Source organism: Lissotriton helveticus, chromosome 6, assembly GCF_964261635.1.
Source record: "Lissotriton helveticus chromosome 6, aLisHel1.1, whole genome shotgun sequence".
In the NCBI taxonomy this organism is placed as follows: Eukaryota; Metazoa; Chordata; class Amphibia; order Caudata; family Salamandridae; genus Lissotriton; species Lissotriton helveticus.
Window position 1 is genome coordinate 1,369,352,016 of NC_136067.1, and position 23,583 is coordinate 1,369,375,598.

General features: G+C 41.4%; 1 protein-coding gene across 1 annotated transcript in view; it reads left to right on the forward strand.

Moving 5' to 3' along the window:
- The window catches only part of SYNJ2 (synaptojanin 2), a 724,073-nt gene that overhangs the window by 373,673 nt on the left and 326,817 nt on the right, over positions 1–23,583 (forward strand). Inside the window, exons 6-9 of the mRNA XM_078649121.1 lie at positions 686–747; positions 6,934–7,030; positions 11,674–11,846; positions 15,272–15,353. Coding sequence (XP_078505247.1) covers positions 686–747; positions 6,934–7,030; positions 11,674–11,846; positions 15,272–15,353 — 414 coding nt within the window. The remainder of the gene's footprint in view (positions 1–685; positions 748–6,933; positions 7,031–11,673; positions 11,847–15,271; positions 15,354–23,583) is intronic.

Here is a 23,583-nt window from a genome sequence, read left to right on the forward strand (position 1 = left end):
ATGTGTGACACAATGGAGATTTTTGTGTCTTGGGCATTTCAAACTCCTCATTGATGTGGGAGCTTGACAGCATGGCTTTCGTTCCAATAATGTCCCATTTTCCAAATTCCTATAGTCTTGTCACTTTTTCCACGTGCCCACACACCATGGTGCCTCCTTTGTCACTTTCCTTTTCATCCCTGTCTCACTAGTCACTTCCCCCAAGCTTTTGCCACTACCTCCCTTGGTTAGGGGAGGAATGGTTTTGAATACCCACAGTACAAAATGATAGCTACAGTGGAAGGTACAACAGGCGTATCGCTTGTGGAAAAAGTGAGAATTTGTTTTTCTGATATTTTTTCTGGATTTTATGGTAATCCGTTCTCACAAAAAAATATGATGCCAGTGTCCATCACATAGCAGACTAATTTCCATGTTGGAAACCTTTAAATAGGCGGCACATAAGGGCACTGCATTATATCTTAGAATGTGATTTTTTAATGTTGATATTGTTGAAATGAAGCCAAACACATCTGATCCTCTACATTTTCATTGGAATTATCTCTGGTAATTGTGTTGCAAAAAATAGGATTTTTTTTAATTTAGGGCTTTTAGATGATGAATGCTGCAGACAAGTCACGTAGCTTGCGTGTTTCAAATGTAATAATTTGTCAATTTTAACTTGTCCCATTTGTGTTTTGTTAAGGTTGGTTCTCATCATTTGAAGCTAACTAGGGGACTCGAAGCCAACGCCCCTGCTTTTGATAGGTAGGTTGATTATGAATGTATACTTGTGAATACAATTTTCACCTGCTAAAAATAATGTACCAACCCTAGGATTCATTGCATTAATGTTTGACATTTTTGTCATCTGTGTATGGCCAGTGAAAAGTGTACTCTCAGCAATAAGGATGTCAATCAGAATTACCTTTTAAGAAAAGCATTTTAGGAATGGTTTTTCCAGGCTACGAATTTCACATACTAGAAGGCAAGGGCTAGCAAGTATTTTCAAAAAGTCAACAAAAGAAACAAAGATTTATTTAATTTGGTAAAATTGTTCAGACTCGTATTTTCTGAATCTATCGAACTGAAATAAACCCAGTCGTGTCAGTCAGAATTTTGTCATAGGAACATTACTTCATTAATATTGGTGGAGAGAGATTTTCAACATTGACATTCAATAGAGTTGTAATTATTTTATTTGCTACAACTTGATGCTGAAGCAAAATACTGAATTCTTTTAAATTATTATTACTATTACTGTGCCTCTTGGTCTACATTGATCTTCTGCACTGTCCTTACCCCTTTGTGGAAGAAGTGGTCCAAACCTCACTCAAGAATGCAGTCATCCCACTTTTGAGGAAGAAGTTGTTGCTGGCTTTGTAGTACCCGAACCAAGTAACACGCAATATTTGGCATCCCTGTGACCAACAAGCAATGGAAGAAGGTTGGATTTTTCTGCAGCATTCAGTTTGGGCTACTTCATTCAGGTTGACTATGCTCAATCATTTTCAGATGTAGACGGCACAACAATAGCCTGTTTGTTAAGTTTCTATGGACATGTACACTAATATCCAGCTGGACTCTTAAGTCAATTCATGAAATAGCAAGTTGAAAGTCTGAAACTTACCACTCTTGCCTTGCCCATTAATCATAAGTCTCAGATCTTTTGCCGGTCATGAGCCATGGAGTTGTAGTCCAGTCAAACAGAGATAGTGCTCATCGCTTGCTAGGGCTGTACAAATCCACAGAACACTATGACGCCATTACTGGTGGATTACCAGAAATGGAATGCTGGAAGCAGTGCCACTGTCATCAGCAGGATGCTGGAGGACTGAGGTCGTTGTATTTAGGCCACAGAAGTGTCTTTAAGGCCAGATCTTAGGATAGTTCTTAGGTAGGATATCTTGCACAAAAAACTTGTCCATAATGCAAATAAAACAACATGCATGTGTTTGGGCTCTTCCTAGGATTGCCTAGGAAATACAATGTGCAAACTGGTTGATACTCTTCAACTTTGAAACAGTGAAGATTGTTTTGGCTGATCTGATAGAAATCTAATCAGCCAAAACAATCTTCAATGGCTCCAAGTTGAGGAGTGTATACAATTCAGAAGCCTCTACAGTTTGCTCAACATTCTGGGTAAATAGGCTCCCATTGATCTACAATAACAAATCACTTCTCACCAAGCCCCAAGTAGTGTACAGTTGTCTGTACAAGCATTGCTGCAAGCTAGTTTCCACAGTCTTTTGTTTATTCCCACAGTTCCTTTTCTATATTCAAATCCATATAATGACACTTTAGTTTTTCAGATCCCAGATTGGTGACTTTGAGCCCCTGATGCAGTCTCAATGAGAGTACCTCCTATAGTCATTACCTCATGAGTTGACTCTCTTTACGGTTAATCGGCTGCATCACTTAAATTTGCAATGCTTTACACCAGTGGTTCCCAAACTTTTTTGACCTGTGGCTCCCTTGACCTAATCGGCAGTTGGCCGTGGCTCCCACCATTTTTTTACCGGTGGGTGGGTGGTATGTACCTCCTGTTATCTTCCTTAAAATAATTGGGACGCATTCTTTCACTCATCCAACCATCCGTTCACTCATCCAGCCATCCTTTCACTTCCCTCATCTATCCATCCTTTTGTCCATCTACCCCCTTTCACTAACTCATCAATCCTTACATCCACCCTTTCACTCATCCATCCATTCACCATTTCACTTATCAATTCATCCATCCACCCATTCACTTGCCCATCATCTACCCTTTCATCCATCCATCCATACACCCATCCACCAATTCACTCACCATCAGCTGCCCTTTCACTCATCCATCCATCCACACACCCATCCAAACTTTTACCCATCCATCTACCTTTCCACCCATACATCCATCTATTTACCTTTTCTCTCATCCATACTTCCACTCATTCACTCATCCATCCATCCTTTCTTTCATTATCTATCCATTCCCCCTTTCATTCATGCATTCATCCTTTCAGTAATCCATCCAGCCATTCAGACATTCCTTCACTTATTTACTCACCCACCTTTCCACATTATGAGCTGAGCCTTTGACTGCAGAGTTGCAGGCAGAAGAGGCCTATCAAGAACGAACTACAGCAAGGGGTGGGGTGCGGTGGGGTAGAGTTCACTATGCCCCTGCACATAGGCAGACTGAAAATATAGAAGTCATGCATGATGCACAGTGCCAGGATGTGAGGTTACTGTAACATGGTGTTGTTTCCAGGGCTTTAAGCAGTGTAAAAAAACTGGGGGGTCTCTTCAAAGGGGGTGTTGGATGTAATTAAGAGCGCAGTTTAAAACACCTAGGCTAAAAATCTGCGCTTAGCATAGTGTTGCGCCCGGCTGGTATTATGTTGTTTATGTCATTGCATCCAGATATATAATACAGCAAGTATCATTGCACCAACAACAAGCCAGGACTATTGGCATTGTCAATGGTTGCTAGTTCCTTAAAATAAAAAAGCAGCAACCATGGCTTTGTTGAATATAATATTGAAAATACTTCAGTTCAAAAATGATGAGACAGTAAAAGAACGATAACCTGTTCTTTTAAACTTATTTCGCAGGCTTCTTTAAATGAAGTGTTCTCTAACATTGCAGCATGGGCGTTTTACTTTTTATTATCTAACAGAAGGCCCTTCTGTACACTGAGGCAGGAGGCCGCCACCACATGCTTGAACACCCCTGACTGCCCCATTGTCATTCAGTAAGTGGCAATCAGCCCCATACAGAATTTCAATGGGCGGGAGGGGCTGCTCTTGTACTCCTGGAGGAGTGCGAGGCGCCTCCAGCAGCGGGGGTGAGGCCTCTCACAGGGGAGCAGCGCTGCTCCCTGTGATGGCCAAAATTACAGATAAAAGACCCATGGACTTTACGGACGGTTGGTCACCCTGGCACCTCATTACGGCGCACTGGGGTGCCGCGGCGCACAGTTTGGGAACCACAGCTTTACACACATGCACCACCCCAGCCAGCCTAAAACATTAATCATCCTGCTTAGTTGGTCAGGCATAATCTCTTCTCGGGGTTCTGGTGGATAGCAGATTTTGGTGAGTTTCCAATCAGACTACCAGTGTTTTTGCATGTTTTTTGCATGTTTTGGCGAAGCAGAAGAAATGTTGATCATGATACATTGGAGGAGAGATGGCTGGGAGAGAAGAGGAATCAAAATTAAATGGACTAAGTCTTTGTATTCCATATGGAGAGGGCGTCAAGAAACGAGTTCTGGACCCTACTCAGATGGGCACATCTTTGACTGCTAGATGATGATTGTAGGTGGAGTGAGAAGGCCTGGATACAATGACAATCACAAAAGTTATATAAAGACAGGCTAAACACTGACTGTCGGCAATCCGAGTCAGTCGGTGTCTCCCTGGAAATTAATAGGGGCATGTTCATTTCCACGGAGACGCCGACCGACTCGCTAGCCGACGCTTATCAAGGTGTCCGGTTTGTATTATTTGATACGTTTTGCACTAGGGATTTCAAGCAGAGCCAAATTTGTTCGTCTTCTTTTACCCAATTTAAAGAAAGATCATGCCCAGTGGAAAAGTTCATGTCAAATAGCACAGCCAAGTGATTTAAAGAATGGCTAACGAGGTTATCAATGACAAACTAAACAAATTTACCATATGAACCGCTGAGAAAAATGGCGTGACCAAGAACCTACAGGCATGAATATGATTAGGTTTATATAACAAGGCTTTCCATTTTAGCTTCCACTGCCGAAGCTGACTTCCTGAGAGTTTGCTATATTGACAGACCTGTGTCCCAAGAATAAAGAAACCTGCAGACCGCTGTTCAAAAGTTTTAAACTTTTTCTCAGAATTACTGCGTTGGGCCAGGTGAATGGAACATAACATTCATACAGCCCCAACAACCACCTTGCATCAAAGATCATTACTAATCACCAAAGGCCTGAAGAAAAACAGTACATAAGGAAATAGAGAATTTCTTGATGTGAATAATTGACAAATCCACACATTAGTGGTTCTCTCAGATTGTAGTGGCTCAAACACCGGATAACAGAATTTGTTTCTGTATCTATTTTGAGGTTCACTGAGGTCTAAAAATGCTAGACATAGCCTAGACCCTACATAGACGATTTGCTGTATGGAATGAGGACATAGGTCAATATTACCACATTGGACCTTACCAAAGGTTGTTTACACATTACAGTGGAAGAATTTAGTAAAAAGAAACTAGTGGGTGCCACTCTATTGGTTGTCTTCCAAATAAGATCACATGCTTTGGTTGGTTTCACATGAAGCCCGGTTACGATGGAGGTTCTTAAGTCAGGATGGTGTGATTGTATTTGGTAATTCCTATAAAGCCTGCATAAAACATATGTATATTGTATGTTTGCCAATACAGTTAGAGGTCTTGAAGCCAACCCCTAAACATGTACCCCAGGTAGTAAATCTGTATATTTCTTGGGCTCTTTAGTCTGGTCCGGGCCATTCAAGACATCACACCACTCAAAACCAAGAAGGTAGTGCAAGTGTTTTTGGGGGTGGGGTTGGAACATTACCATTGGTTCAGTCCACATTTTTACAACAAAGCAGCCTCTTTTACAAATCTCGTAAAGAAAAATTACAATCAGGTATGATGGAAGGATCCAACGCACAAGGCCTTTAAAGAACTAAAGCAGACTCTGTAAAAAGACAATTTAAATCTTGACTGCCTTCTTATCCCAGTCTTCCAAGAAAGAGTTGTCACCTGGAATCTTCATCTCTATGAAAGAATGTGTCTCAATCTGTTAGGCGTTTGACTGATTATTGTACAATATATTTGATCAGACTTTTTTCTTGGATTACTGATCATGCCTCCTGGATGTGGCCGTTAAAGCACAAAAGCTCTAGTCACAGTTTGTATGACTGGTCTTATCCTTCCAACTATTTAATTTGACATTGAAGCAATGGAATGGGACCTAGCAAGCCAATATGTCTTTCATTCCTAAGCCCATGGGCACCCTGTCAACTATCACTGCTCCGTAACAGAAGAAGGTAAGTGGGAGGATTTGTGAGAAGCAAAGGGCAGTGCTCCAGGTTTCTCTCAGCTATCTCTCTTCTGTACCTATATAGCTTCCATTATCTGGAAAAAAACAATAATGATACTTCTGTTCCCTTGATAAGGCCTAAGAGAGCCAGCTTTGATCTTATTTTAGAGTACCTCTTGTAGCACTACTTTTTTCATCCCTTCCACTACAGTCAACACTTGAAATTCTGACCTTTCTTCAGCTACTGGAGATGCCACTCACCTCAGCAGCACAGCTAGATACTGTGAAAGGATTCCTGACTTGCTAAGATACTTGAATCACAGACCATCCTTCTACGCTGCTCGAGTTATATATTTTTTTCGGTGTATTGGCACTATGGATTCTGGATGTTGTTTGGCTGATTGACTTTGGGTGGACCATAGCAGATGGGCAAAGAGAAAAGTAGGGAAAAGGAGAGGAGTCGAAGTGAAAGGAATCCAGGCCATGTTTTTTTCCTAAAGGGGTGACTCTAAGGAAACCTATTTAGTAGATACTGTCCAAAAAAGGTTGTGGGAGTTGAAGGTTGTGAGTTAGGGAAAAAACTCCAGGACCTTATGGAAAGCACAAATGATATTTCAAAGGGGTCTATAAACTGTCCAAAGACTACTGTTATTTTTTTTTTGTCTGGTCCAACAACTCATGTGAAGGGACAGAGGGCACCTTTTTGGAGAAACGTCCATGAAATGTGTGATAAGGCTTGTACTTGTCAAATCGCTGGTCTGGGGTTCGAGATAGTGTTTTTGAATAGGTAATTGCAAGCAGAACCCTATGTTCCTGCATAACTATTTCCTCAATCGTGTATAACCAGAAAACGCTCCTGAATGTTGAATGTTCGTTTAATATACTGCAGCGTGGTGCCGGACTTCACCTATGCATGTTTTTTGTTACAGGCACATTATGCTTTTAAAAGAGCAGTATGGAAAACAAGTTATTGTTAACTTGTTGAAAAGTAAAGGGGGAGAGGAAGTCCTGAGCCGGGCCTTCAAGGTAAAATCTACTTCCGTTTTTATGACATCTCAGGAAGTAAACGTCTAATGGGCTGTCTGTTGTCAATGACACGTTTTCTAACTCAAATGTTTCTTGTCTGTTTAGTTTGTGTACAGATTTGTGTGTTCATATCTATTGATTTGCATACTTTTACAAAAAAACACATTTCCTATAGAAAATACCAATTTTGGGATCTTTTGAGTGGAAAATCAAAGCAGAAGACAGTTGGTTTTACTGCCATCTCCTGCTAAGCTATTCTTCATTAGTTTTTTTTACCTGGTCAGCTCTGCAGTCATTTTTCTCCGATCTGTAGAGTGGGAGACTGTCTACAAAATGGCCCATTTATGTCTTTAAAATTTGAGAAAACCCCCTCCGGCTGTGAGATGTCCGTTATGATTCTTTGTATCTTGTCCACCAGGTCATGTGTAACCAGTTCTACCAGTAAAATATTCATTCATTCCTAATTTCCTAATTTGGTCAGTGCCATTTTAAAGATTTTTAGGGGACAGGGGTAAGAAATATATTTGTGCCCTGCATCCCCCCTTTTGGGACAACTTTGATTTTTTTTTTGTGTTGTTGCTATTTCAAGCCCTGTGTTGCCTAACAATACTGAATGATACATTCAGATAAAAAAAAATACAGATATACACAGAAGTGAGCTAGAGAGAAATGTCACTTTCCCAGAGGACCCCTTGGAAGGAGAGGCCCTTGGCAACTGTCCATTTGTTTGCCCATGCCCTAAAGCATCACTGTGTGAAGGTACCCTCCGGATCCCAGTCGTAATGTCAGGTAGCTGGCGGTTCTTTCAAATCGCATGCAGTTGTGTGAATGTTTGCACCCTGACCTAGACAAACCATCACTGCGAATTGCAACCATTAGATCTGCAGCAAGAAGTATTTATTGGTGTAACTGTTTGCATTTCAAAAAATAATCCTTTGCTTTCATGCTCATGGCATCTCTTCCCATCAGCCTTAATTTTAGAAGTGTGGTTAAATGAGGATTCCCAGAAGTATTCAAATGTAACTTCTTTAGTGGGTGGTTGTTTGCATCCACGAGTCAATGGAGCTAAGATGCCTGCCAAAATGCCATAACGTATCAAGTATGCTGTGGCATGTTTGCCCTTGGTTCTAGGCCAGCCTTCTCCAGCAAGTAGCTCGTGAGCTATGAGTAGCTCTCCAGTCAACCTGTAAGTAGCTCTCCTGTATACAGCCCAGCCTACTAAAGTAGCTTTTGCTTAGTTGAATTAATATATTTATACCAAAAACTTGAAAGTGTATATTTGAGACGAAAATGAGTCTATTTTCAGAACTCATACACTGATGTTTGAAGAAAAATGGTTGAATTTCCAAAATATTTTAGAAAGCTATTTGAGTGTTAACCTTTTTACATTTCTGCTAGTAACCCTGCCTAAGGCACTGAGGTGCTCGCTGCTGGTAATTTGGCATAGGGTGCCCACTAACGTAATCTTAACTGTTGTAGTAACTATTACAACACTATTAATAATTTCAGTAGCTCAGGGTGATTTTCATTGACCATTAGTAGCTCTTATAGAAATGTTTGGAGGCCGATGTTCTAGGCTGATAGTGGCTATTGGTGCAGTCTGGAAACAACTCAGTGGGTCTGTATGTCCAGGAAGCGCTGAACCTGCAAACATGTCGGAAACCACAATGTGTGAAATATTTACCACCAAAACACTAACTGGCATTCCCTGCAGTAGAAAAGAAAATATGCCGTTTGAAAGTGCTCAAAACAGGTCCTACGTGGCTGTCCTTCTGCCTAGTTAAAGTGTGTCTAGTTAAAGAGGGTCTTTTTAAAGTGGGTCTTGTGTCTTGTTAAAGTGGATCTAGTGGTTTATTACAGATAAAGCAGATACATTCATTGAGAGCTCTGGGCGCCAAACCAGTTCTCACCACCATTACAGGTGAAATGGGATTTGTGGCAGGGGTTCAGTTGTGTCTTTAATTGAACCATAATAATAATGTCAGACTCTTGAGGCTATAGAAATGTTTTAAGTAGTTATGGAACAACAGGGATCCTGCTTAAAACAAGGGGGCATTACCCTACTTCCAAGTCAGAGAGAAAAAGCGGAGCAGCCTCGTGCCTGTCTTGAGCTGGAAATGAGTAAAAAAGAATGCCGCAAAATCTGTGGCTTCAGCTGGTAGGTCAAGGTGATGCAGGCTCATCCGCACTTCCTTGCTATGTTATATCCTGCATATCATCAAACATTTTGAAAAGTTGATGTCTTATCCCTCAGTGCTAGTGCAGCAGAGCTTTTTGCTAAATTCCACACCGCGTGTTGCCATTGTTTTAAATTGCAAACCATACCAGGTTTAGTACCAGGGCCGGCTTTAGGGCGGTGCGAAGGGGGTGCCGCCCTGGGCGCTGACCTGGAGGGAAGACTGACCTCTGGGGGAGGGGGATTGAGGGGGCTCTGTGTTTAGCAATAATTTCTTATTTAAAAGCACCCGCTGCAGAGTTCATTGTGCGTCCAGGTTTCAGGTAGCACTTCAAATTTCAAGATAACTCTTGTGATTAATGTTCCGTTAGAGATGGGAGTTTTGTCTAGTGGCAGCTTTGACTTGCCATAAAGTAGCGCAGAGGGTTAATATGCCTGTTACAAAGAATAGATCTGTATTTTATGTGGATGGCGGAGTGGATTAGTAAAGCCGGCTTTTACCAGCGCTTTAATTTTTTATTTGAGAGTAGGGATATGGAGAATGAGGCGCTTTTTTGCCATGATAGTGTCGGAATCCGAGGAAGAGGTCGTGGGGTGCGCCAAAAAAGATTGTCACACTGGGCGTCACCAGCGCTAAGGTTGACCCTGCTTTGTACAGTTATTAAAACCTGCAGTCCTTAAATGTTTGCAGCTGATTAACAACGCATTTCCCACTGCTTGATTTGCAGAGGAAAGTGCTGGCCCAATATTCGGCTCAGGAGGCCAGGGCTGGTGCTATCGAAAGTCGGGTTGCCAAATACTTACTTTGTGTAGTCTTGAATGTCTGTTTTTCTCCCTCTTGCTCTGCATCAAACTTTGTTAAAAAAATAAATGGGAAAAATGCGTGCCAGTGTCCAAAAATCAGTGCCGGTGTCCAAAAATCAGTGCCGGTGTCCAAAAATAAGTGCTGGTCTCCTAAAATGAGTGCCGGTGGGTCCCACGTCCTAACACTGACTCGAATTAAGCCCAGCATTTGCCACTTATTTTACCACTATAGAGGTGTAAAAATATTAGTGTAACTTAGCATTAATCATGAAATGTTATACTTATATCTCTGTGAAGTTATAGATGGATCAATGAAGCTCTTGCAGCAGGGGCTGAGCCAATGTTTGCTGCACTTGGAACGTTGGCACAAATGAGGAGGCATCCTTCTACTTTATTGACCACTATACCTCGAATGGTTGCCAGATGTTGAGAAAAGCAGTGTGTCTCTTCCGAATTTATAGCAATGCATTATTGCATGTAGATTTTGAAAAACAATGAATACATCTGGTGGAAATGTGTGCACAAATTCGATGCAGATTTGTTGATTCCTGCCGAAGTCCGCGCCATACATGGATTTTATTAATTATTCAGATGCTGCCAAACCTGTGATGTTTTACTTCGTGCTGGCCACCATGCCTTTTCCTGCACAACACGATTGAGTAGAGCAAGAACAGTAAGCACAGGCCCGAGCAGGGTACAGACAGGGACCCCTGAACCTGCATGAGTCACTTTTCTATATATTCACTTCATCAAGACAATAAAGAATCTATCTCAATTCGCTGTTCTCAAGAAACAATACCAAGAAATACTGTTGACTATCACTCATTATTTGAGCCCTGAAGAAGTCTCAGTGTTTGAGACGAAACGCGTCGGCTAAGAAAGGAATCTATTTGTATTCTTGGATTTTTTTACCTTGTATTACTACAATAAAGAACTTTGGAAAAGAAAATTCTTACTGAAGCCCGGACTTATCTGTTACAAGACTGTATATTTCTAAATGCATTGTGGACTATTGAAACTATTGAGAAAACACTGTTTGGATGGGTGCTGATTCCATATCGTTTATTGTAATTTTCGGGCTTTGCCCTTGAAGGAACAGACAGGGTTGTGTTCCTTGGATTCAAAAGCACCATCCCCATTACTCTCAAGCCACAGGTAAAAGTAGGTGCATTATTCTCTTGCCTCAACCCTTGTTGTTGTATAGAATTAAGGGATTTTATTAACAATGCATTAAAGAATGTAACCCCCCTTATACCCTGAAGATCTCTTTAAATGGATTTCATTTTGTAAGTAAAACGCGTGTAGCTTTCTAATTCTTTCTAACCTTTGAGTTATCCTAATTGAAATTTATGGAGGCAAAAGTCCACCGTCAAGCTGTTAGAAATTACAACTTGCAATATCCTCATCCAGTTTGCACAGAGCCAGTTTGCACAAAAATACTTGAAAAGGTATCAACACTTTAAATTATATATTTGTACTTGCAAACTCGGCAAAATTAGTCTATAACTACTAATCACACAACCACAAATGTATGTCTATTTGAATGGTATGTCTAGCAATGCATAAGGTGAAAGCCTATCTGATATGTTCTGTCCTGGATTACAAAAGCACTGTTACAAATTCACTGAAAAAAAGATGTTTTCTCTTCCATTTTTTGCAATAGAAATTGCTGTGGGCCTCTTTGCATGCGGAAGATGTGCCTATGATCAATTTTGATTATCATCAGCTTGTGAAAGGCGGGAAGATTGAGAAACTAGAGAATCTTCTGAAACCTCAGTTGAAGTTGCACTTGAATGAATTTGGCATTTACGCAAAAGGCCAGAATGTAAGTCCATGGTGAGTCTTTTTTCTGACTTTTTCTTTTTGTATTGGTTCCAGAGCTCTGGCTGCAACCTTTGAACTGTGGCTGTGGTTCTCGTGGTCCATAGCAGGACAAAATGGCTGATTCATGTTTCGTTAACCAGTATAATTAACACATTTTGACTTACTGTAGTTGGACTTCCATAGAATCTAGGCCAATGGGAGATGTCCTGTTAATTCGAGCATGTGGCGCTGCCTATCAATGAGTTATAATGCCGGGAGAAGACCATGTGAGGCACCGGTCTAAAATTACAAAGCACATGCCATTTTATGTTAATTAAAAAAGAGTTTTCATAAGATGGCATGTGCATCTGTTACAGACAGTAAAATCGGATACATCTGCCCAATGAAAAGGATGTTATTTTGAACTACTGACAGCATAAGATACCCCACAAAGATGGCACTACAAGAATGGTCAGCGAATAGTTGTAGCCTCTATGGTTTCCTTAATGAATCTCTATTGCAAATAGTGTGTGTCCGCCCTTACCTACTTCAAGTGTGGCGAACTTTGCTGAAACCTTTTTTTTTTTATCAATCATTGAGTGAGAACATGCTGCCAAGCGATAATACTTTGTTTATCCGGGAGATCAAGCCGTTTAATTAGTCAATTTGCCAAGTTTATTCTTTTAGCCGATAAAATGCTGAACTCAGACTTAAAATCTTTCTAGACCATCGTAGAGTGCAGTAATACTTTTTAATATGGTTTTATACTGGTCAGATTCCTGATTATTTTAAGATCTGGTTTTATAATGGTAGGCTATGTTACGGCATGGTATGTAAGTACTGAGGCACTTTATTCTTATTTTGTACATTGATTCACAATGCTTATAGTTTTATCGAATTGTTAAATGGCTAGCTAATTGATACAATTAGTTCTTTTTATGATACTTGAATTGCTGTTTTAATTAATGTGTATACGTTGTATCTATGTTCCAGTGTGGTATGTACCCACCAAAGCATTGTAATTTTCTCTATCGTAATAGTTTAGAGTTTTATGGAACTTCGAATGGTTTTCCCCAATCAACATATTTTATTCTCAATATGCTTAATGAATTGATGTGCACATGCAGTATTAGTGGGTTTTTGTAATATTTGTTAATATTCAAACAAAGAATTATTATTATTAGTGACCGCATAAGTACATGACCGTTTCTTTGCAGTTGATTGCACCCATGTGCAGAATCTCTCGTAGGGTTGCCGAATAGCTGCGCAGTGGTGCTAAAGGTGATCACACGAGTGCATGATATAGAGACATCAGGCCCCCCATCAGACACCTTCCCTAGAGCTAAAGTACTTGCACAAATGGACGTAGAGCTCAGATATGTCACACCACATTCCCTATCTGAAGGCTCTTTAATTGACGAGGACTTATAATGTGGCCACGCATGGACGGTATATACTCTGTCCCCATGAATCGGGAACATAAACATGTGCCAAAAGAAATTAAGTCTAATCTATGATCCCTTCTGGTTCTGACTCAGACCATCTGCACATTATCACCTTTCGGTTTTAATTTGCACTTCTTTGGAGAGAATTTATGGTTGTACACATACACCAGCAAGAGGAGTGACCACTCTTGTGCGTGCATGGGTGCTGGCACTGTCACTTGTGCAAAGACGATATGTGCACCACATCAATGTGGCAAGCGCCCATGTGCTTCACAACCAAAGTGTGCAGGAGCACTCAAGATGCCACACACAAAAAGGGGCAAGTAGAAATTAAAGGAACTGTGTGTGTTCACTTCCAAATACTACATAGTTATAAAGGCGCTACTTCTATGCCTGAAGGCAATCCTCAGTGGAGTATATGTCAGAGGTGAGCAGAAGTGGCAACAGCATGCAATGGTAAATGAACTGATTCATAAGTGGGTACACCTGCCAAGTAAGAGTAACCACAAATGAATAGAATACGCGTATATTAAAGTAAACCGTCATTAAGTGGATATTCGTGAGTAAACACTGCTTCTATTTTTTCTTTTGATTTGGGTCCTGATTTGTGCTAGAATTTTGGTATTATAGTGGATACTACTTGCTAGTGTGATTACTTTACAGTTTCTTTCTTTGCAACACTGTGGTGTGAGGTGTTCTGTATTGCTTTGTGCAGGGAGGATTCCAATTAAACCACTAATAGCAGTTATTGTGTCTTGTTTTGCAAAATATTGTCTTTATACTGCTGAATATAGACCTTACACCAAAAAATTTACACAAGTGCAGAGAACAACATTCAGTGGTTACAGGAAGGAGATAGTAAAGTAACTGCATATGTAAAATCGGGTGATGATTTTAAACTTGCACCACAGAAAACATAAGCGTTGGTAACCAACATCCTGTTGGTTTCGAACCGCAGTGTCCAGCTCTTGTCATTTGAGTGTCCCACTTTTTCTGTAAAGATTGCAAAATCTGAACATTAGGTTGCTTAAAGATCCCTCGGTCCTTTGGTGTCACCACCTTAAGTCACTTCTCGACCATTATTAACTGAACCTATTTTTTCAGCAAATTGTACTGCTTTGTCTACCTGCCTTTAGAACCGAGACAAAAGAAGCAACATTTTAGAAGAACACTCACATATTCAGTATGAACAACCACACAGAGGTGGGTTGTGATTTTCTCAGAGTAAAGACAATCCTGTATTAATGGTAGACCATTCTGAAGTTGGAAAAGTAGGGCAATCTTGTTAGAGAAATCACGATGCATCTAAAGGAGTTTTTGTGTTGAAGATTATTTTCATGGTCTTTTTTCACAATATTTTTAAAATGTGCTACCTTCTTTCAACACGTTGGCTTAAGTCAAGCTTTATCTTTCATTTTGGTTTTGTACTGGGGAGGATATGACTCTTATGTATCCTATGCCACTGGGGGAACATAGAGGTTGGAATTTCTAATACAAGGTAGATATTGTGTATCCTGGGTGAAGTGGTAGGCACTATAATCTTACATGACGGTCTAAGCAGCAAAGTGTATTCAACGCATTTATGTAATGGAACCATCAAAAGACGTGCCCAGCTTCAACAGTGCCCTATTAGAATACTTTATTGTTTTCAATAAACTTTTTTCTTTGTTTGAAAAAACATGTAATATAAAGAATGTGTGACTCGTAACGTGCATTATAATTCAATAAAAACATCTCCAGTTTCTAGAGCCTCATAGGTTGTCATCAGAACTCCTGGATGGAGTTAATGAATCACAACGCACAGAGAGCCGTTATGTATTAATATTATATACATTTATATCTGTTATTATGTGTATATGTTCGTGAGTATAGATGTATTTTACATAGATGTAGATTCATTTATATAGATATAGATCAATTGTTTGATGGCTATTCCTGTTCAGAGTTTAACATTGGAATACTAACTGCGTTTGTGCGCATTTTCTGTCTTACCTTTCTACATCTGTTATACAGTTTTCAGAAAGGAAGCTTTCGAATGAACTGTCTTGACTGCTTGGATCGTACGAATAGTGTGCAGGCCTACATAGCACTTGAGGTGAGTCCATCATGTAGTTTTTATGGATTTCTAGTGGTATTTAGATCATGGCAGAATTCAGGGAAAATTCATTTTATGGGCAACTCTGAATGATAACTTATTGCCTTGTCATGCTGACCACTTGCAACATCTAGGAATATGTCCCAGGCATTCTGTGGAATTCTGAAATACCGCATCAGGTCGACAATGTCCATTCAGTTGAAAAGTTCTCACTTATCAAGACCTATTTCACCAATTTATGCTTGCCTTTTCCCAAATCTCACCGTGACCAGGTGTTTGCATTCCCCTTTCACCCTTCCGTTTTTTTTATTCCTACTCTTAAATGGAATTGCTGGCTAATTCCATACTAGAGAAAACCTTATAACAAATTATGTAAGAATAAAAAAAAGTGTAGATTTACTGTATCCCAAAAGTTCTACATTTCATTTTCAGTCGATTAATGTTTCTAGTGTGTTTTTTCATGGTTTTGTTGGTGAGCCTATGTGCTAATTAGCATTAAGGCAGTATTCATTCTTGGCCTGTAGAAAACAGATGCAACACATACACCTGTACATTTATGTACTCTTACTTCACAAAAGTGTTAGAGATCTCCCATTTAAGGATTTTTAAGTCCTATAATCTTTCAATCTTACACTATATATTTCTAGGGCAAATCACATTGGGTTTCGCCTAAAGTCTCAGGTAATCTCATGTATTATTTATTTTTTTAAACTCAATATCCACCCTATGTGGCCTTCAATAGCAGTTCCCTCAGTTTTAGCAAAGTGTGTCAGTAATGTTTTGTTTAGTGCTGTGGTTATAATAAGAAACAAACTAGAACATAAAGAACATGGGTTGTTGGAGTCCAGTTGGATCTGGAAGGAATCACATTTCCAACATTCTTACATTTTTGACTGAAAGGCTATCTTTCAAGTGAAGGAATTCCTTCGCTTTTGATGATTTTACTAAATTATCAGGAGCTTGGCTGAAACATTCGATGATGGTGCAGAAGGTTCCAGAGTTTAAAACCCTGCACTCTCTGTTCAGCTATCCTGTGTCTGCTATTTGAAGAAGTGATAAGGAATCAGGTGGGAGGTGGCTGGATAAGAGTACCGAGCAAGGTTTAAGTTATGTGCACTAACGTTTATAGGTATGCTGGGTGTTTGTTTCAAAAACTTTGTGGACCAAAGTGTCCTCAATTCTTTTTCTGGATTCCACTGGGAGTTAGTGTAGTGCTCTCTAGGGTGGTTGTTCCTGCTTTGCTTTAAGCACATCCAGGCTATATGATTTTGACGTTTTGTAACCTATCCATGAGTTTCTTTGTTAGGTCCTTGTAGTTCAATAGTCTAGGCATCCTATAACAAGGCATCTAATTAACTACTGGTGAGCCATTCACACAAGTGTGAATGTGTGCCATCACATGGAGAGTTGCACACTGGTTCCTTGAGCATGGCATTGATTTGAGACAAAAATTAATATACAGTATTATAGTTAAACCCTACCCCTCTCCCGCCCCATGTTCTTGACCTCTTTGAGAAAGCAGACCAGACCATATATTGCATGTAGGTGGTTTAATTGCAGAGTCTATTCTCCAAATTAAGCTAATGGATTTGGCTCCATTCATGCACTGGAAGCTTTCTCTCATCCTGTGACCAATGCTCGGTGTGAGTTAGACAGCAACTTGGCTTGACTTCCTGAGTTGTTCTCCAGATGGATGTGGACTTGGGTGTCATTTTGATGGAGCGTGGATATCCAAACCTAAACCTTTTACTGAAATCATCGAACAAATTTCCCCATTGGTTATATGGACCGTTGATAGTCCACTTGAAGAGTTGTATGGGAGCGAACATCAGAAATACATTTAAATTTCTGTGAAGCCAATACGACTCCACAATGAAGACTAAGAATCAGTTGTTTCAACCGTAAAGGTTTATTTAAAAACTTTTATTCAGCCAGTATATGTGCAGAGCAGGAACAGATGTAAAAAATGTAATAATACGATCTGGAGACTAAAGTGTGCCAGTAAGTTAAGTCATGATAAAATGAGATACAAGATAGTAACAGCCACATAGCAGAGGATACAGTTTGATGCAATCAGGTATTGAATAAAGAAGCTTGCCCTGTCTAACCATAAACTAAGAAGGAGAATTCTAAAGAGGATTTCTAAAGCTGAAGCATACAAGGTATCGGCATGAGTTCGAAGAAAATGCTTCATGCTTCGCATGAAGCTTTACACTCACAGAAGCCCACCAGAGCGAGATCTGTTCCCTCTCAGTCAAGGTAAAATCAGTCAGACTACCTATGAAACACAAATTAAAAGAACAACTAATGGTTGCTGGAACATTCATAGCTCATTCCCACCACTGAGAGTCAATCCAATAACCGCATTTGAGGGTAACCAGCATAATTACCATCTCCACACAGTCTGGTACATATCTGTGGCTTTGGATGTTGCATCCTCCTGATACACCGTGAACAATAGGCATTTCTCTCACCATCGTTGCTCCACGTTCGCTTTCTTCGCCTAGGCCTCAGTATCAGCAGTGTAATGCATAACAATAAGCCTTTCTCTAACTAACGAGAAATTAAATATCGCACCTGCAAATGATAGTGCTGTTTTTCCATTTTGTATAATTTTTCTCGAAAATTCATTTTAAAAAAGAATTAAAAAAAGATATATATATCGCACCTGCAAAGGAAAGAAACCAGCATACTGGCAGCATTAAAGCAAACATTTTTCAGCTCAGGCCTAACATCAAGCTAAGTTAACTCAAAAATCAAAATGGATGCATGTTACAATATTATATCAATAGAAAGCAAACAATCATTATTAAATGTGAATATGTAATGAAGTTGGTTACATCAGTCTATTAAGCAACTCAGATACTCAAATTAGTCTTTATTCGATATTTTCAATCATAAAAGACACAAATACAATACATGCAATATCATAAAATACCATAAAATACCGTAAGAAATAGTCCTTGCAATTTAGAATTCCTTAAAAATATAATTAGAGAAGGAATTTTTCGTTAAAATCGTACAGTTCTGTATAAAATAATTTAATATCATTTGATGGTGGTAAAGGTAGTGGCTAGGATTAATATCCTTAGGTTTAAAAGAAAAATTTAAAACACCATATATAAAAACAGATTATTCATGGAAATACAGTACACAAAGGATACACCTCACTAGATCTATATGCAAGTTAATTAATGCAGAGTAGTAACTGCGGTAGCCTCCAAACTTGTTCTTCTAAGGGCCCATGTCCAGCGCAGAAACTTCGCCATCGCTATAGCTACGTCTTCGCGTGTGTCTGTTTTCAAGGTACGCAATGCTGTTTGGCAAGATCTTGTGCCAAGGTTTAAACAGATCGGCTTGAGCCATTTGTGTTGAGGATCCTTATATGCTGCGCACACAAACAATACATGAGCTATAGACTCTTCCATAGTTAAGCACATAGGGCATTTAAGGTCATATGTAGGTAGCTAAATACTGGTCGGTAACGGCTGAAAATCGGTAATTATCCCATTACCAATCGGTATTTAGCCTTTTCTAATGTAGGAGGCAGGTTTTAAGGATTCGGTAATTTACCGATTCCTTATTTTAAGGAATCAGTAAAATACAGTATCCTTAAAAGCTATGTAGGTGGCACTCAAGTGAGTGCATTTTTGCTATCAGGATTAGTTATTTACCACCAACTACAAGTTGGTGGTAAATACCGAATACCCCAAATAATGCAATTTTTTGCTTTTTTCTCAGTGCCATGTGGCAGACATACATGCCCTTAGGGCATATATGTGCGCCACATGTGCACACAAGCACGAATCAGGGGTGCAACAGGGTGTCAATGTGACACCCTGCCACCCTTGAATATGCTCCCCCTATTACCAATTCGTTATTTACCGAATCGGTAATAGTAAATGGCTTCCCATTCATTCCTATGGACCTCCAGGCCCATAGGAATGAATGGGAACGTGCTTCCTTATTACTGAATCGGTATTACCGATTCGGTAATAACGAATATTACCGATTCAGTATTTTTTACCGAATTTTTAGCTACATATGAAATACCGATTCCTAAATACCGAAGCGGTAAAATTCGGTATTTAGGAATAGGTATTTCATATTTACCTACATCTGGACCATAGTGCCTAAAACATTATGCCACTTTGACATAAAAGATTTTGTGGGAAGGGTACCCACTCTAAATTGGTGATATAATTTCCTATCGCAAGGTCTTGCGATGAAATCCCAGTAAGCTTCAGGCCTGAATTCATACTTATGTTCTAAAAAGATACCTGTCAAGGAGGTGCTACTCACCAATGACATTGACTTGTAACTGACCATGTCCCTATAGAGGGCTTTGTAATCATTGTTAGTTGGAAACCGATTCCCCACTGGGTCCTCCCACAGATGGCTGAGCCCCATATCAAGTAATGTGCCCTTGATCTTTTGTAGCCAATTAATTTTTGAAGTTGTGTCTGCTTCTCTAATATGCTTTACTGCATTAGCATATGGTGCTAACCCCGGTGTTGTCCATAATCGTCTCTAGTAAGCCAGGGGTCTAAAACCCGCTGCCTCCTCAAATGAAGTACATCCCAAATCTAATAGTAGGGGTTTAAGAGGAGTCGAATGAGGGAGACCAGTAAGTGATCTCAGGAACTTATTTTGAGCAAGGACTAGGGAAGCTAGATTTTCAAAACCCCAGAGCTCTGCACCATAAATTATGGATGCCCTAATTTTCCCTTTATATATTGTTAGAGCTGGCCCTACCGGTTTGGTATGGGAAAGTCTGTGTTCTATTAGTAGGGCACCTGCTAATTGGTTATGCCTGAGGACTAACAAATCTATCTGGGGTGTCCAGTTCATCCTCTTACCCATTGTTACACCCAGATATGTAAAGGTGTCAGTTTGCTCCAGGGACGCATTGTTTATCTCTACTCTGCCTTTTACTATTTTATGTTTATGCAACACCATGAACTTGGTCATATCGATGTTAACTACTAGCTCATGGTCGTTGCAAAAAACAGTAAATCTGTCGAGGGCACGTTGCAGACCGGATTGAGTTTGACAGAATTAAAGTATTGTCTGCAAACATTAATAATGGAACCTATGAGCCGGCAAGAGTAGGGGCATCAGTTGGGTAGGCAGTATAATATGAGATAACCTTGTTTATTAACAGGGAGAAAAGTGTAGGGGCCAGAATGCACCCTTGCTGTACCCCCTTATTTACTGGGAAGCGATCCGTTAATTCGCCCTGTTGTCCCCACCGTACCTGGGCATAGTTAGACTCGTTCAGTTTATTGATAAAAAGTAGGAGCTCGGGGGCATCCCTGCTTCCTTTAATGTGTCCCATAGCTTGTATCGGGGCACCAGGTCGAATGCTGATTTTAGGTCTATAAATGCAGCATATAGAGTCGCCCCGGCTAAAATCACAGTGCTCCAATAAATCATCATGAATCTAAAGACTTGGTTGATAGTACTGACATGGGGACGAAAACCCGCTTGATAGGTGGATAGAATTTCCTGATCATCTATCCATGTGTTTACTCTACTCAGCACGAGTCTGGCCGCAATCTTTTGTAATGTGTCAATTAGGCTTATTGGCCTATAATTACTTGGATTGGCATGATCCCCTTTTTAGGGCTCGGCCTACGTCACGCCTGCGTAAGCAGGGGGGCGGAGCTCCGAGCTCCTTATGTTAGGGGTCTCTGGATAGTGCAGGAAAAATTCCTCAATGCGCGAGATTTTTCAGTCGTTTAAATTGCCATATGAATGGTAATTGGTCCTCGCGGTGCCCTATTTTTAGTAGCCTGCACGTAATAGGCCATATGTTTTCTGCTTCAGCTCTTCCGCCATATCCTGAGAGGTTATGCGCACGGCAGTGCAATAAATTAACAATTAGAGCGGTCAGGGCGCTGCGGTAATAGAATCCAGATGGTCTGGGCGCGTTCACCAGTCTGCCGTGAGTTTAGCGTGCGCGCGTCCCTTTGCCTCCTTTCATGTTTAAGTGTTGGCCTTTTGCCAGATGCCGGCTCGCAGAGGCGTCTGATATTGCCTCTCCCTGCCTGCTCCTTACTGCAGCTCACAGAAGCCTCTGCCCCCACCGCTCCTCACTGCAGCCCCCACCACTGGAAACGACAGGCTGGGAGCTCACAGAAGCCTGTGACATCGCCTCTCCCAGCCAGCTCGGCCTTTCAGCCCCCACCACTCCTTACTGCAGCCCCCACCACTGGAAACGACAGGCTGGGAGCTCACAGAAGCGTCTATATTGCCTCTCCCAGCCTGCTCGTCCTTTCAGACCCCACCGCTCCTCACTGCAGCCCCCACCACTGGAAATGACAGGCTGGGAGCTCACAAAAGCCTCTGACATCGCCTTTCCTAGCCTGTTCGTCGTTTCAGCCCCCACCGCTGGAATTGATATTAAAAGCATGCTTTTGATATACATAGATATGCTCTGTTGCTGCCTTGGCACACTACCTGTTGTGAGTGTGTGAGGGAAGCTTGCACCACTGCTGCTTGTGATGTCCTTTTTGTGAGTATGAGGAAGAAGTAGATCACAAGCAGCAGTGGTGCAAGCTTCTTACACTCACAAGGAGACCACAGCAGCAGAGGTGCAAGTTTATCACACTCACAAGAAGGAGATCGAAAGCAGCAGCGGTGCAAGCTTCCCTCACACACTCACAGCAGTTACTGTGCTAAGGCAGCATCAGCAACAGAGCAAGAGTCCCTTACAAAGAACAGGCACAGCACAGAGATGCACAATGCAATCTTCTCATACTCACAGGCAGCAGCGGTGCAAGCTTCTCCCACTCACAAGGACATCACAAGCAGCAGCGGTGCAAGCTTCTCACACTCACAAGAACGACATCACAGGCAGCAGCTGTGCAAGCTTCTTACACTCACAAGGAGACCACAGGCAGCAGAGGTGCAAGTTTATCACACTCACAAGAAGGAGATCACAAGCAGCAGCGGTGCAAGCTTCCCTCACACACTCACAGCAGGTACTGTGCCAAGGCAGCAGCAGCAACAGAGCAAGAGTCCCTTACAAAGAACAGGCACAGCACAGAGATGCACAATGCAATCTTCTCATACTCACAGGCAGCAGCGGTGCAAGCTTCTTACACTCACAAGGAGACCACAGGCAGCAGAGGTGCAAGCTTCTCACACTCACAAGAAGGACATCACAGACAGCAGCGGTGCAAGCTTCTCAAACTCACAAGACCGACATCACAGGCAGCAGCTGTGCAAGTTTCTTACACTCACAAGGAGACCACAGGCAGCAGAGGTGCAAGTTTATCACACTCACAAGAAGGAGATCGAAGGCAGCAGCGGTGCAAGCTTCCCTCACACACTCACAGCAGGTACTGTGCTAAGGCAGCAGCAGCAACAGAGCAAGAGTCCCTTACAAAGAACAGGCACAGCACAGAGATGCACAATGCAATCTTCTCATACTCACAGGCAGCAGCGGTGCAAGCTTCCAACACTCACAGGAAGGACATCACAGGCAGCAGCTGTGCAAGCTTCTTACACTCACAAGGAGACCGCAGGCAGCAGAGGTGCAAGCTTCTCACACTCGCAAGAAGGACATCACAAGCAGCAGTGGTGCAAGCTTCCCTCACACACTCACAGCAGGTACTGTGGCAAGGCAGCAGCAGCAACAGAGCTAGAGTACCTTACAAAGAACAGGGACAGCACAGAGATGCACAATGCAATCTTCTCATACTCACAGGCAGCAGCGGTGCAAGCTTCTCACACTCACAAGAAGGACATCACAGGCAGCAGCTGTGCAAGCTTCTTACACTCACAAGGAGACCACAGGCAGCAGAGGTGCAAGCTTCTCACACTCACAAGAAGGACATCACAGACAGCAGCGGTGCAAGCTTCTCACACTCACAAGAACGACATCACAGGCAGCAGCTGTGCAAGCTTCTTACACTCACAAGGAGACCACAGCAGCAGAGGTGCAAGTTTATCACACTCACAAGAAGGAGATCGAAAGCAGCAGCGGTGCAAGCTTCCCTCACACACTCACAGCAGTTACTGTGCTAAGGCAGCATCAGCAACAGAGCAAGAGTCCCTTACAAAGAACAGGCACAGCACAGAGATGCACAATGCAATCTTCTCATACTCACAGGCAGCAGAGGTGCAAGCTTCTCACACTCACAAAATGGACATCACAGGCTGCAGCTGTGCAAGCTTCTTACACTCACAAGGAGACCACAGGCAGCAGAGGTGCAAGCTTCTC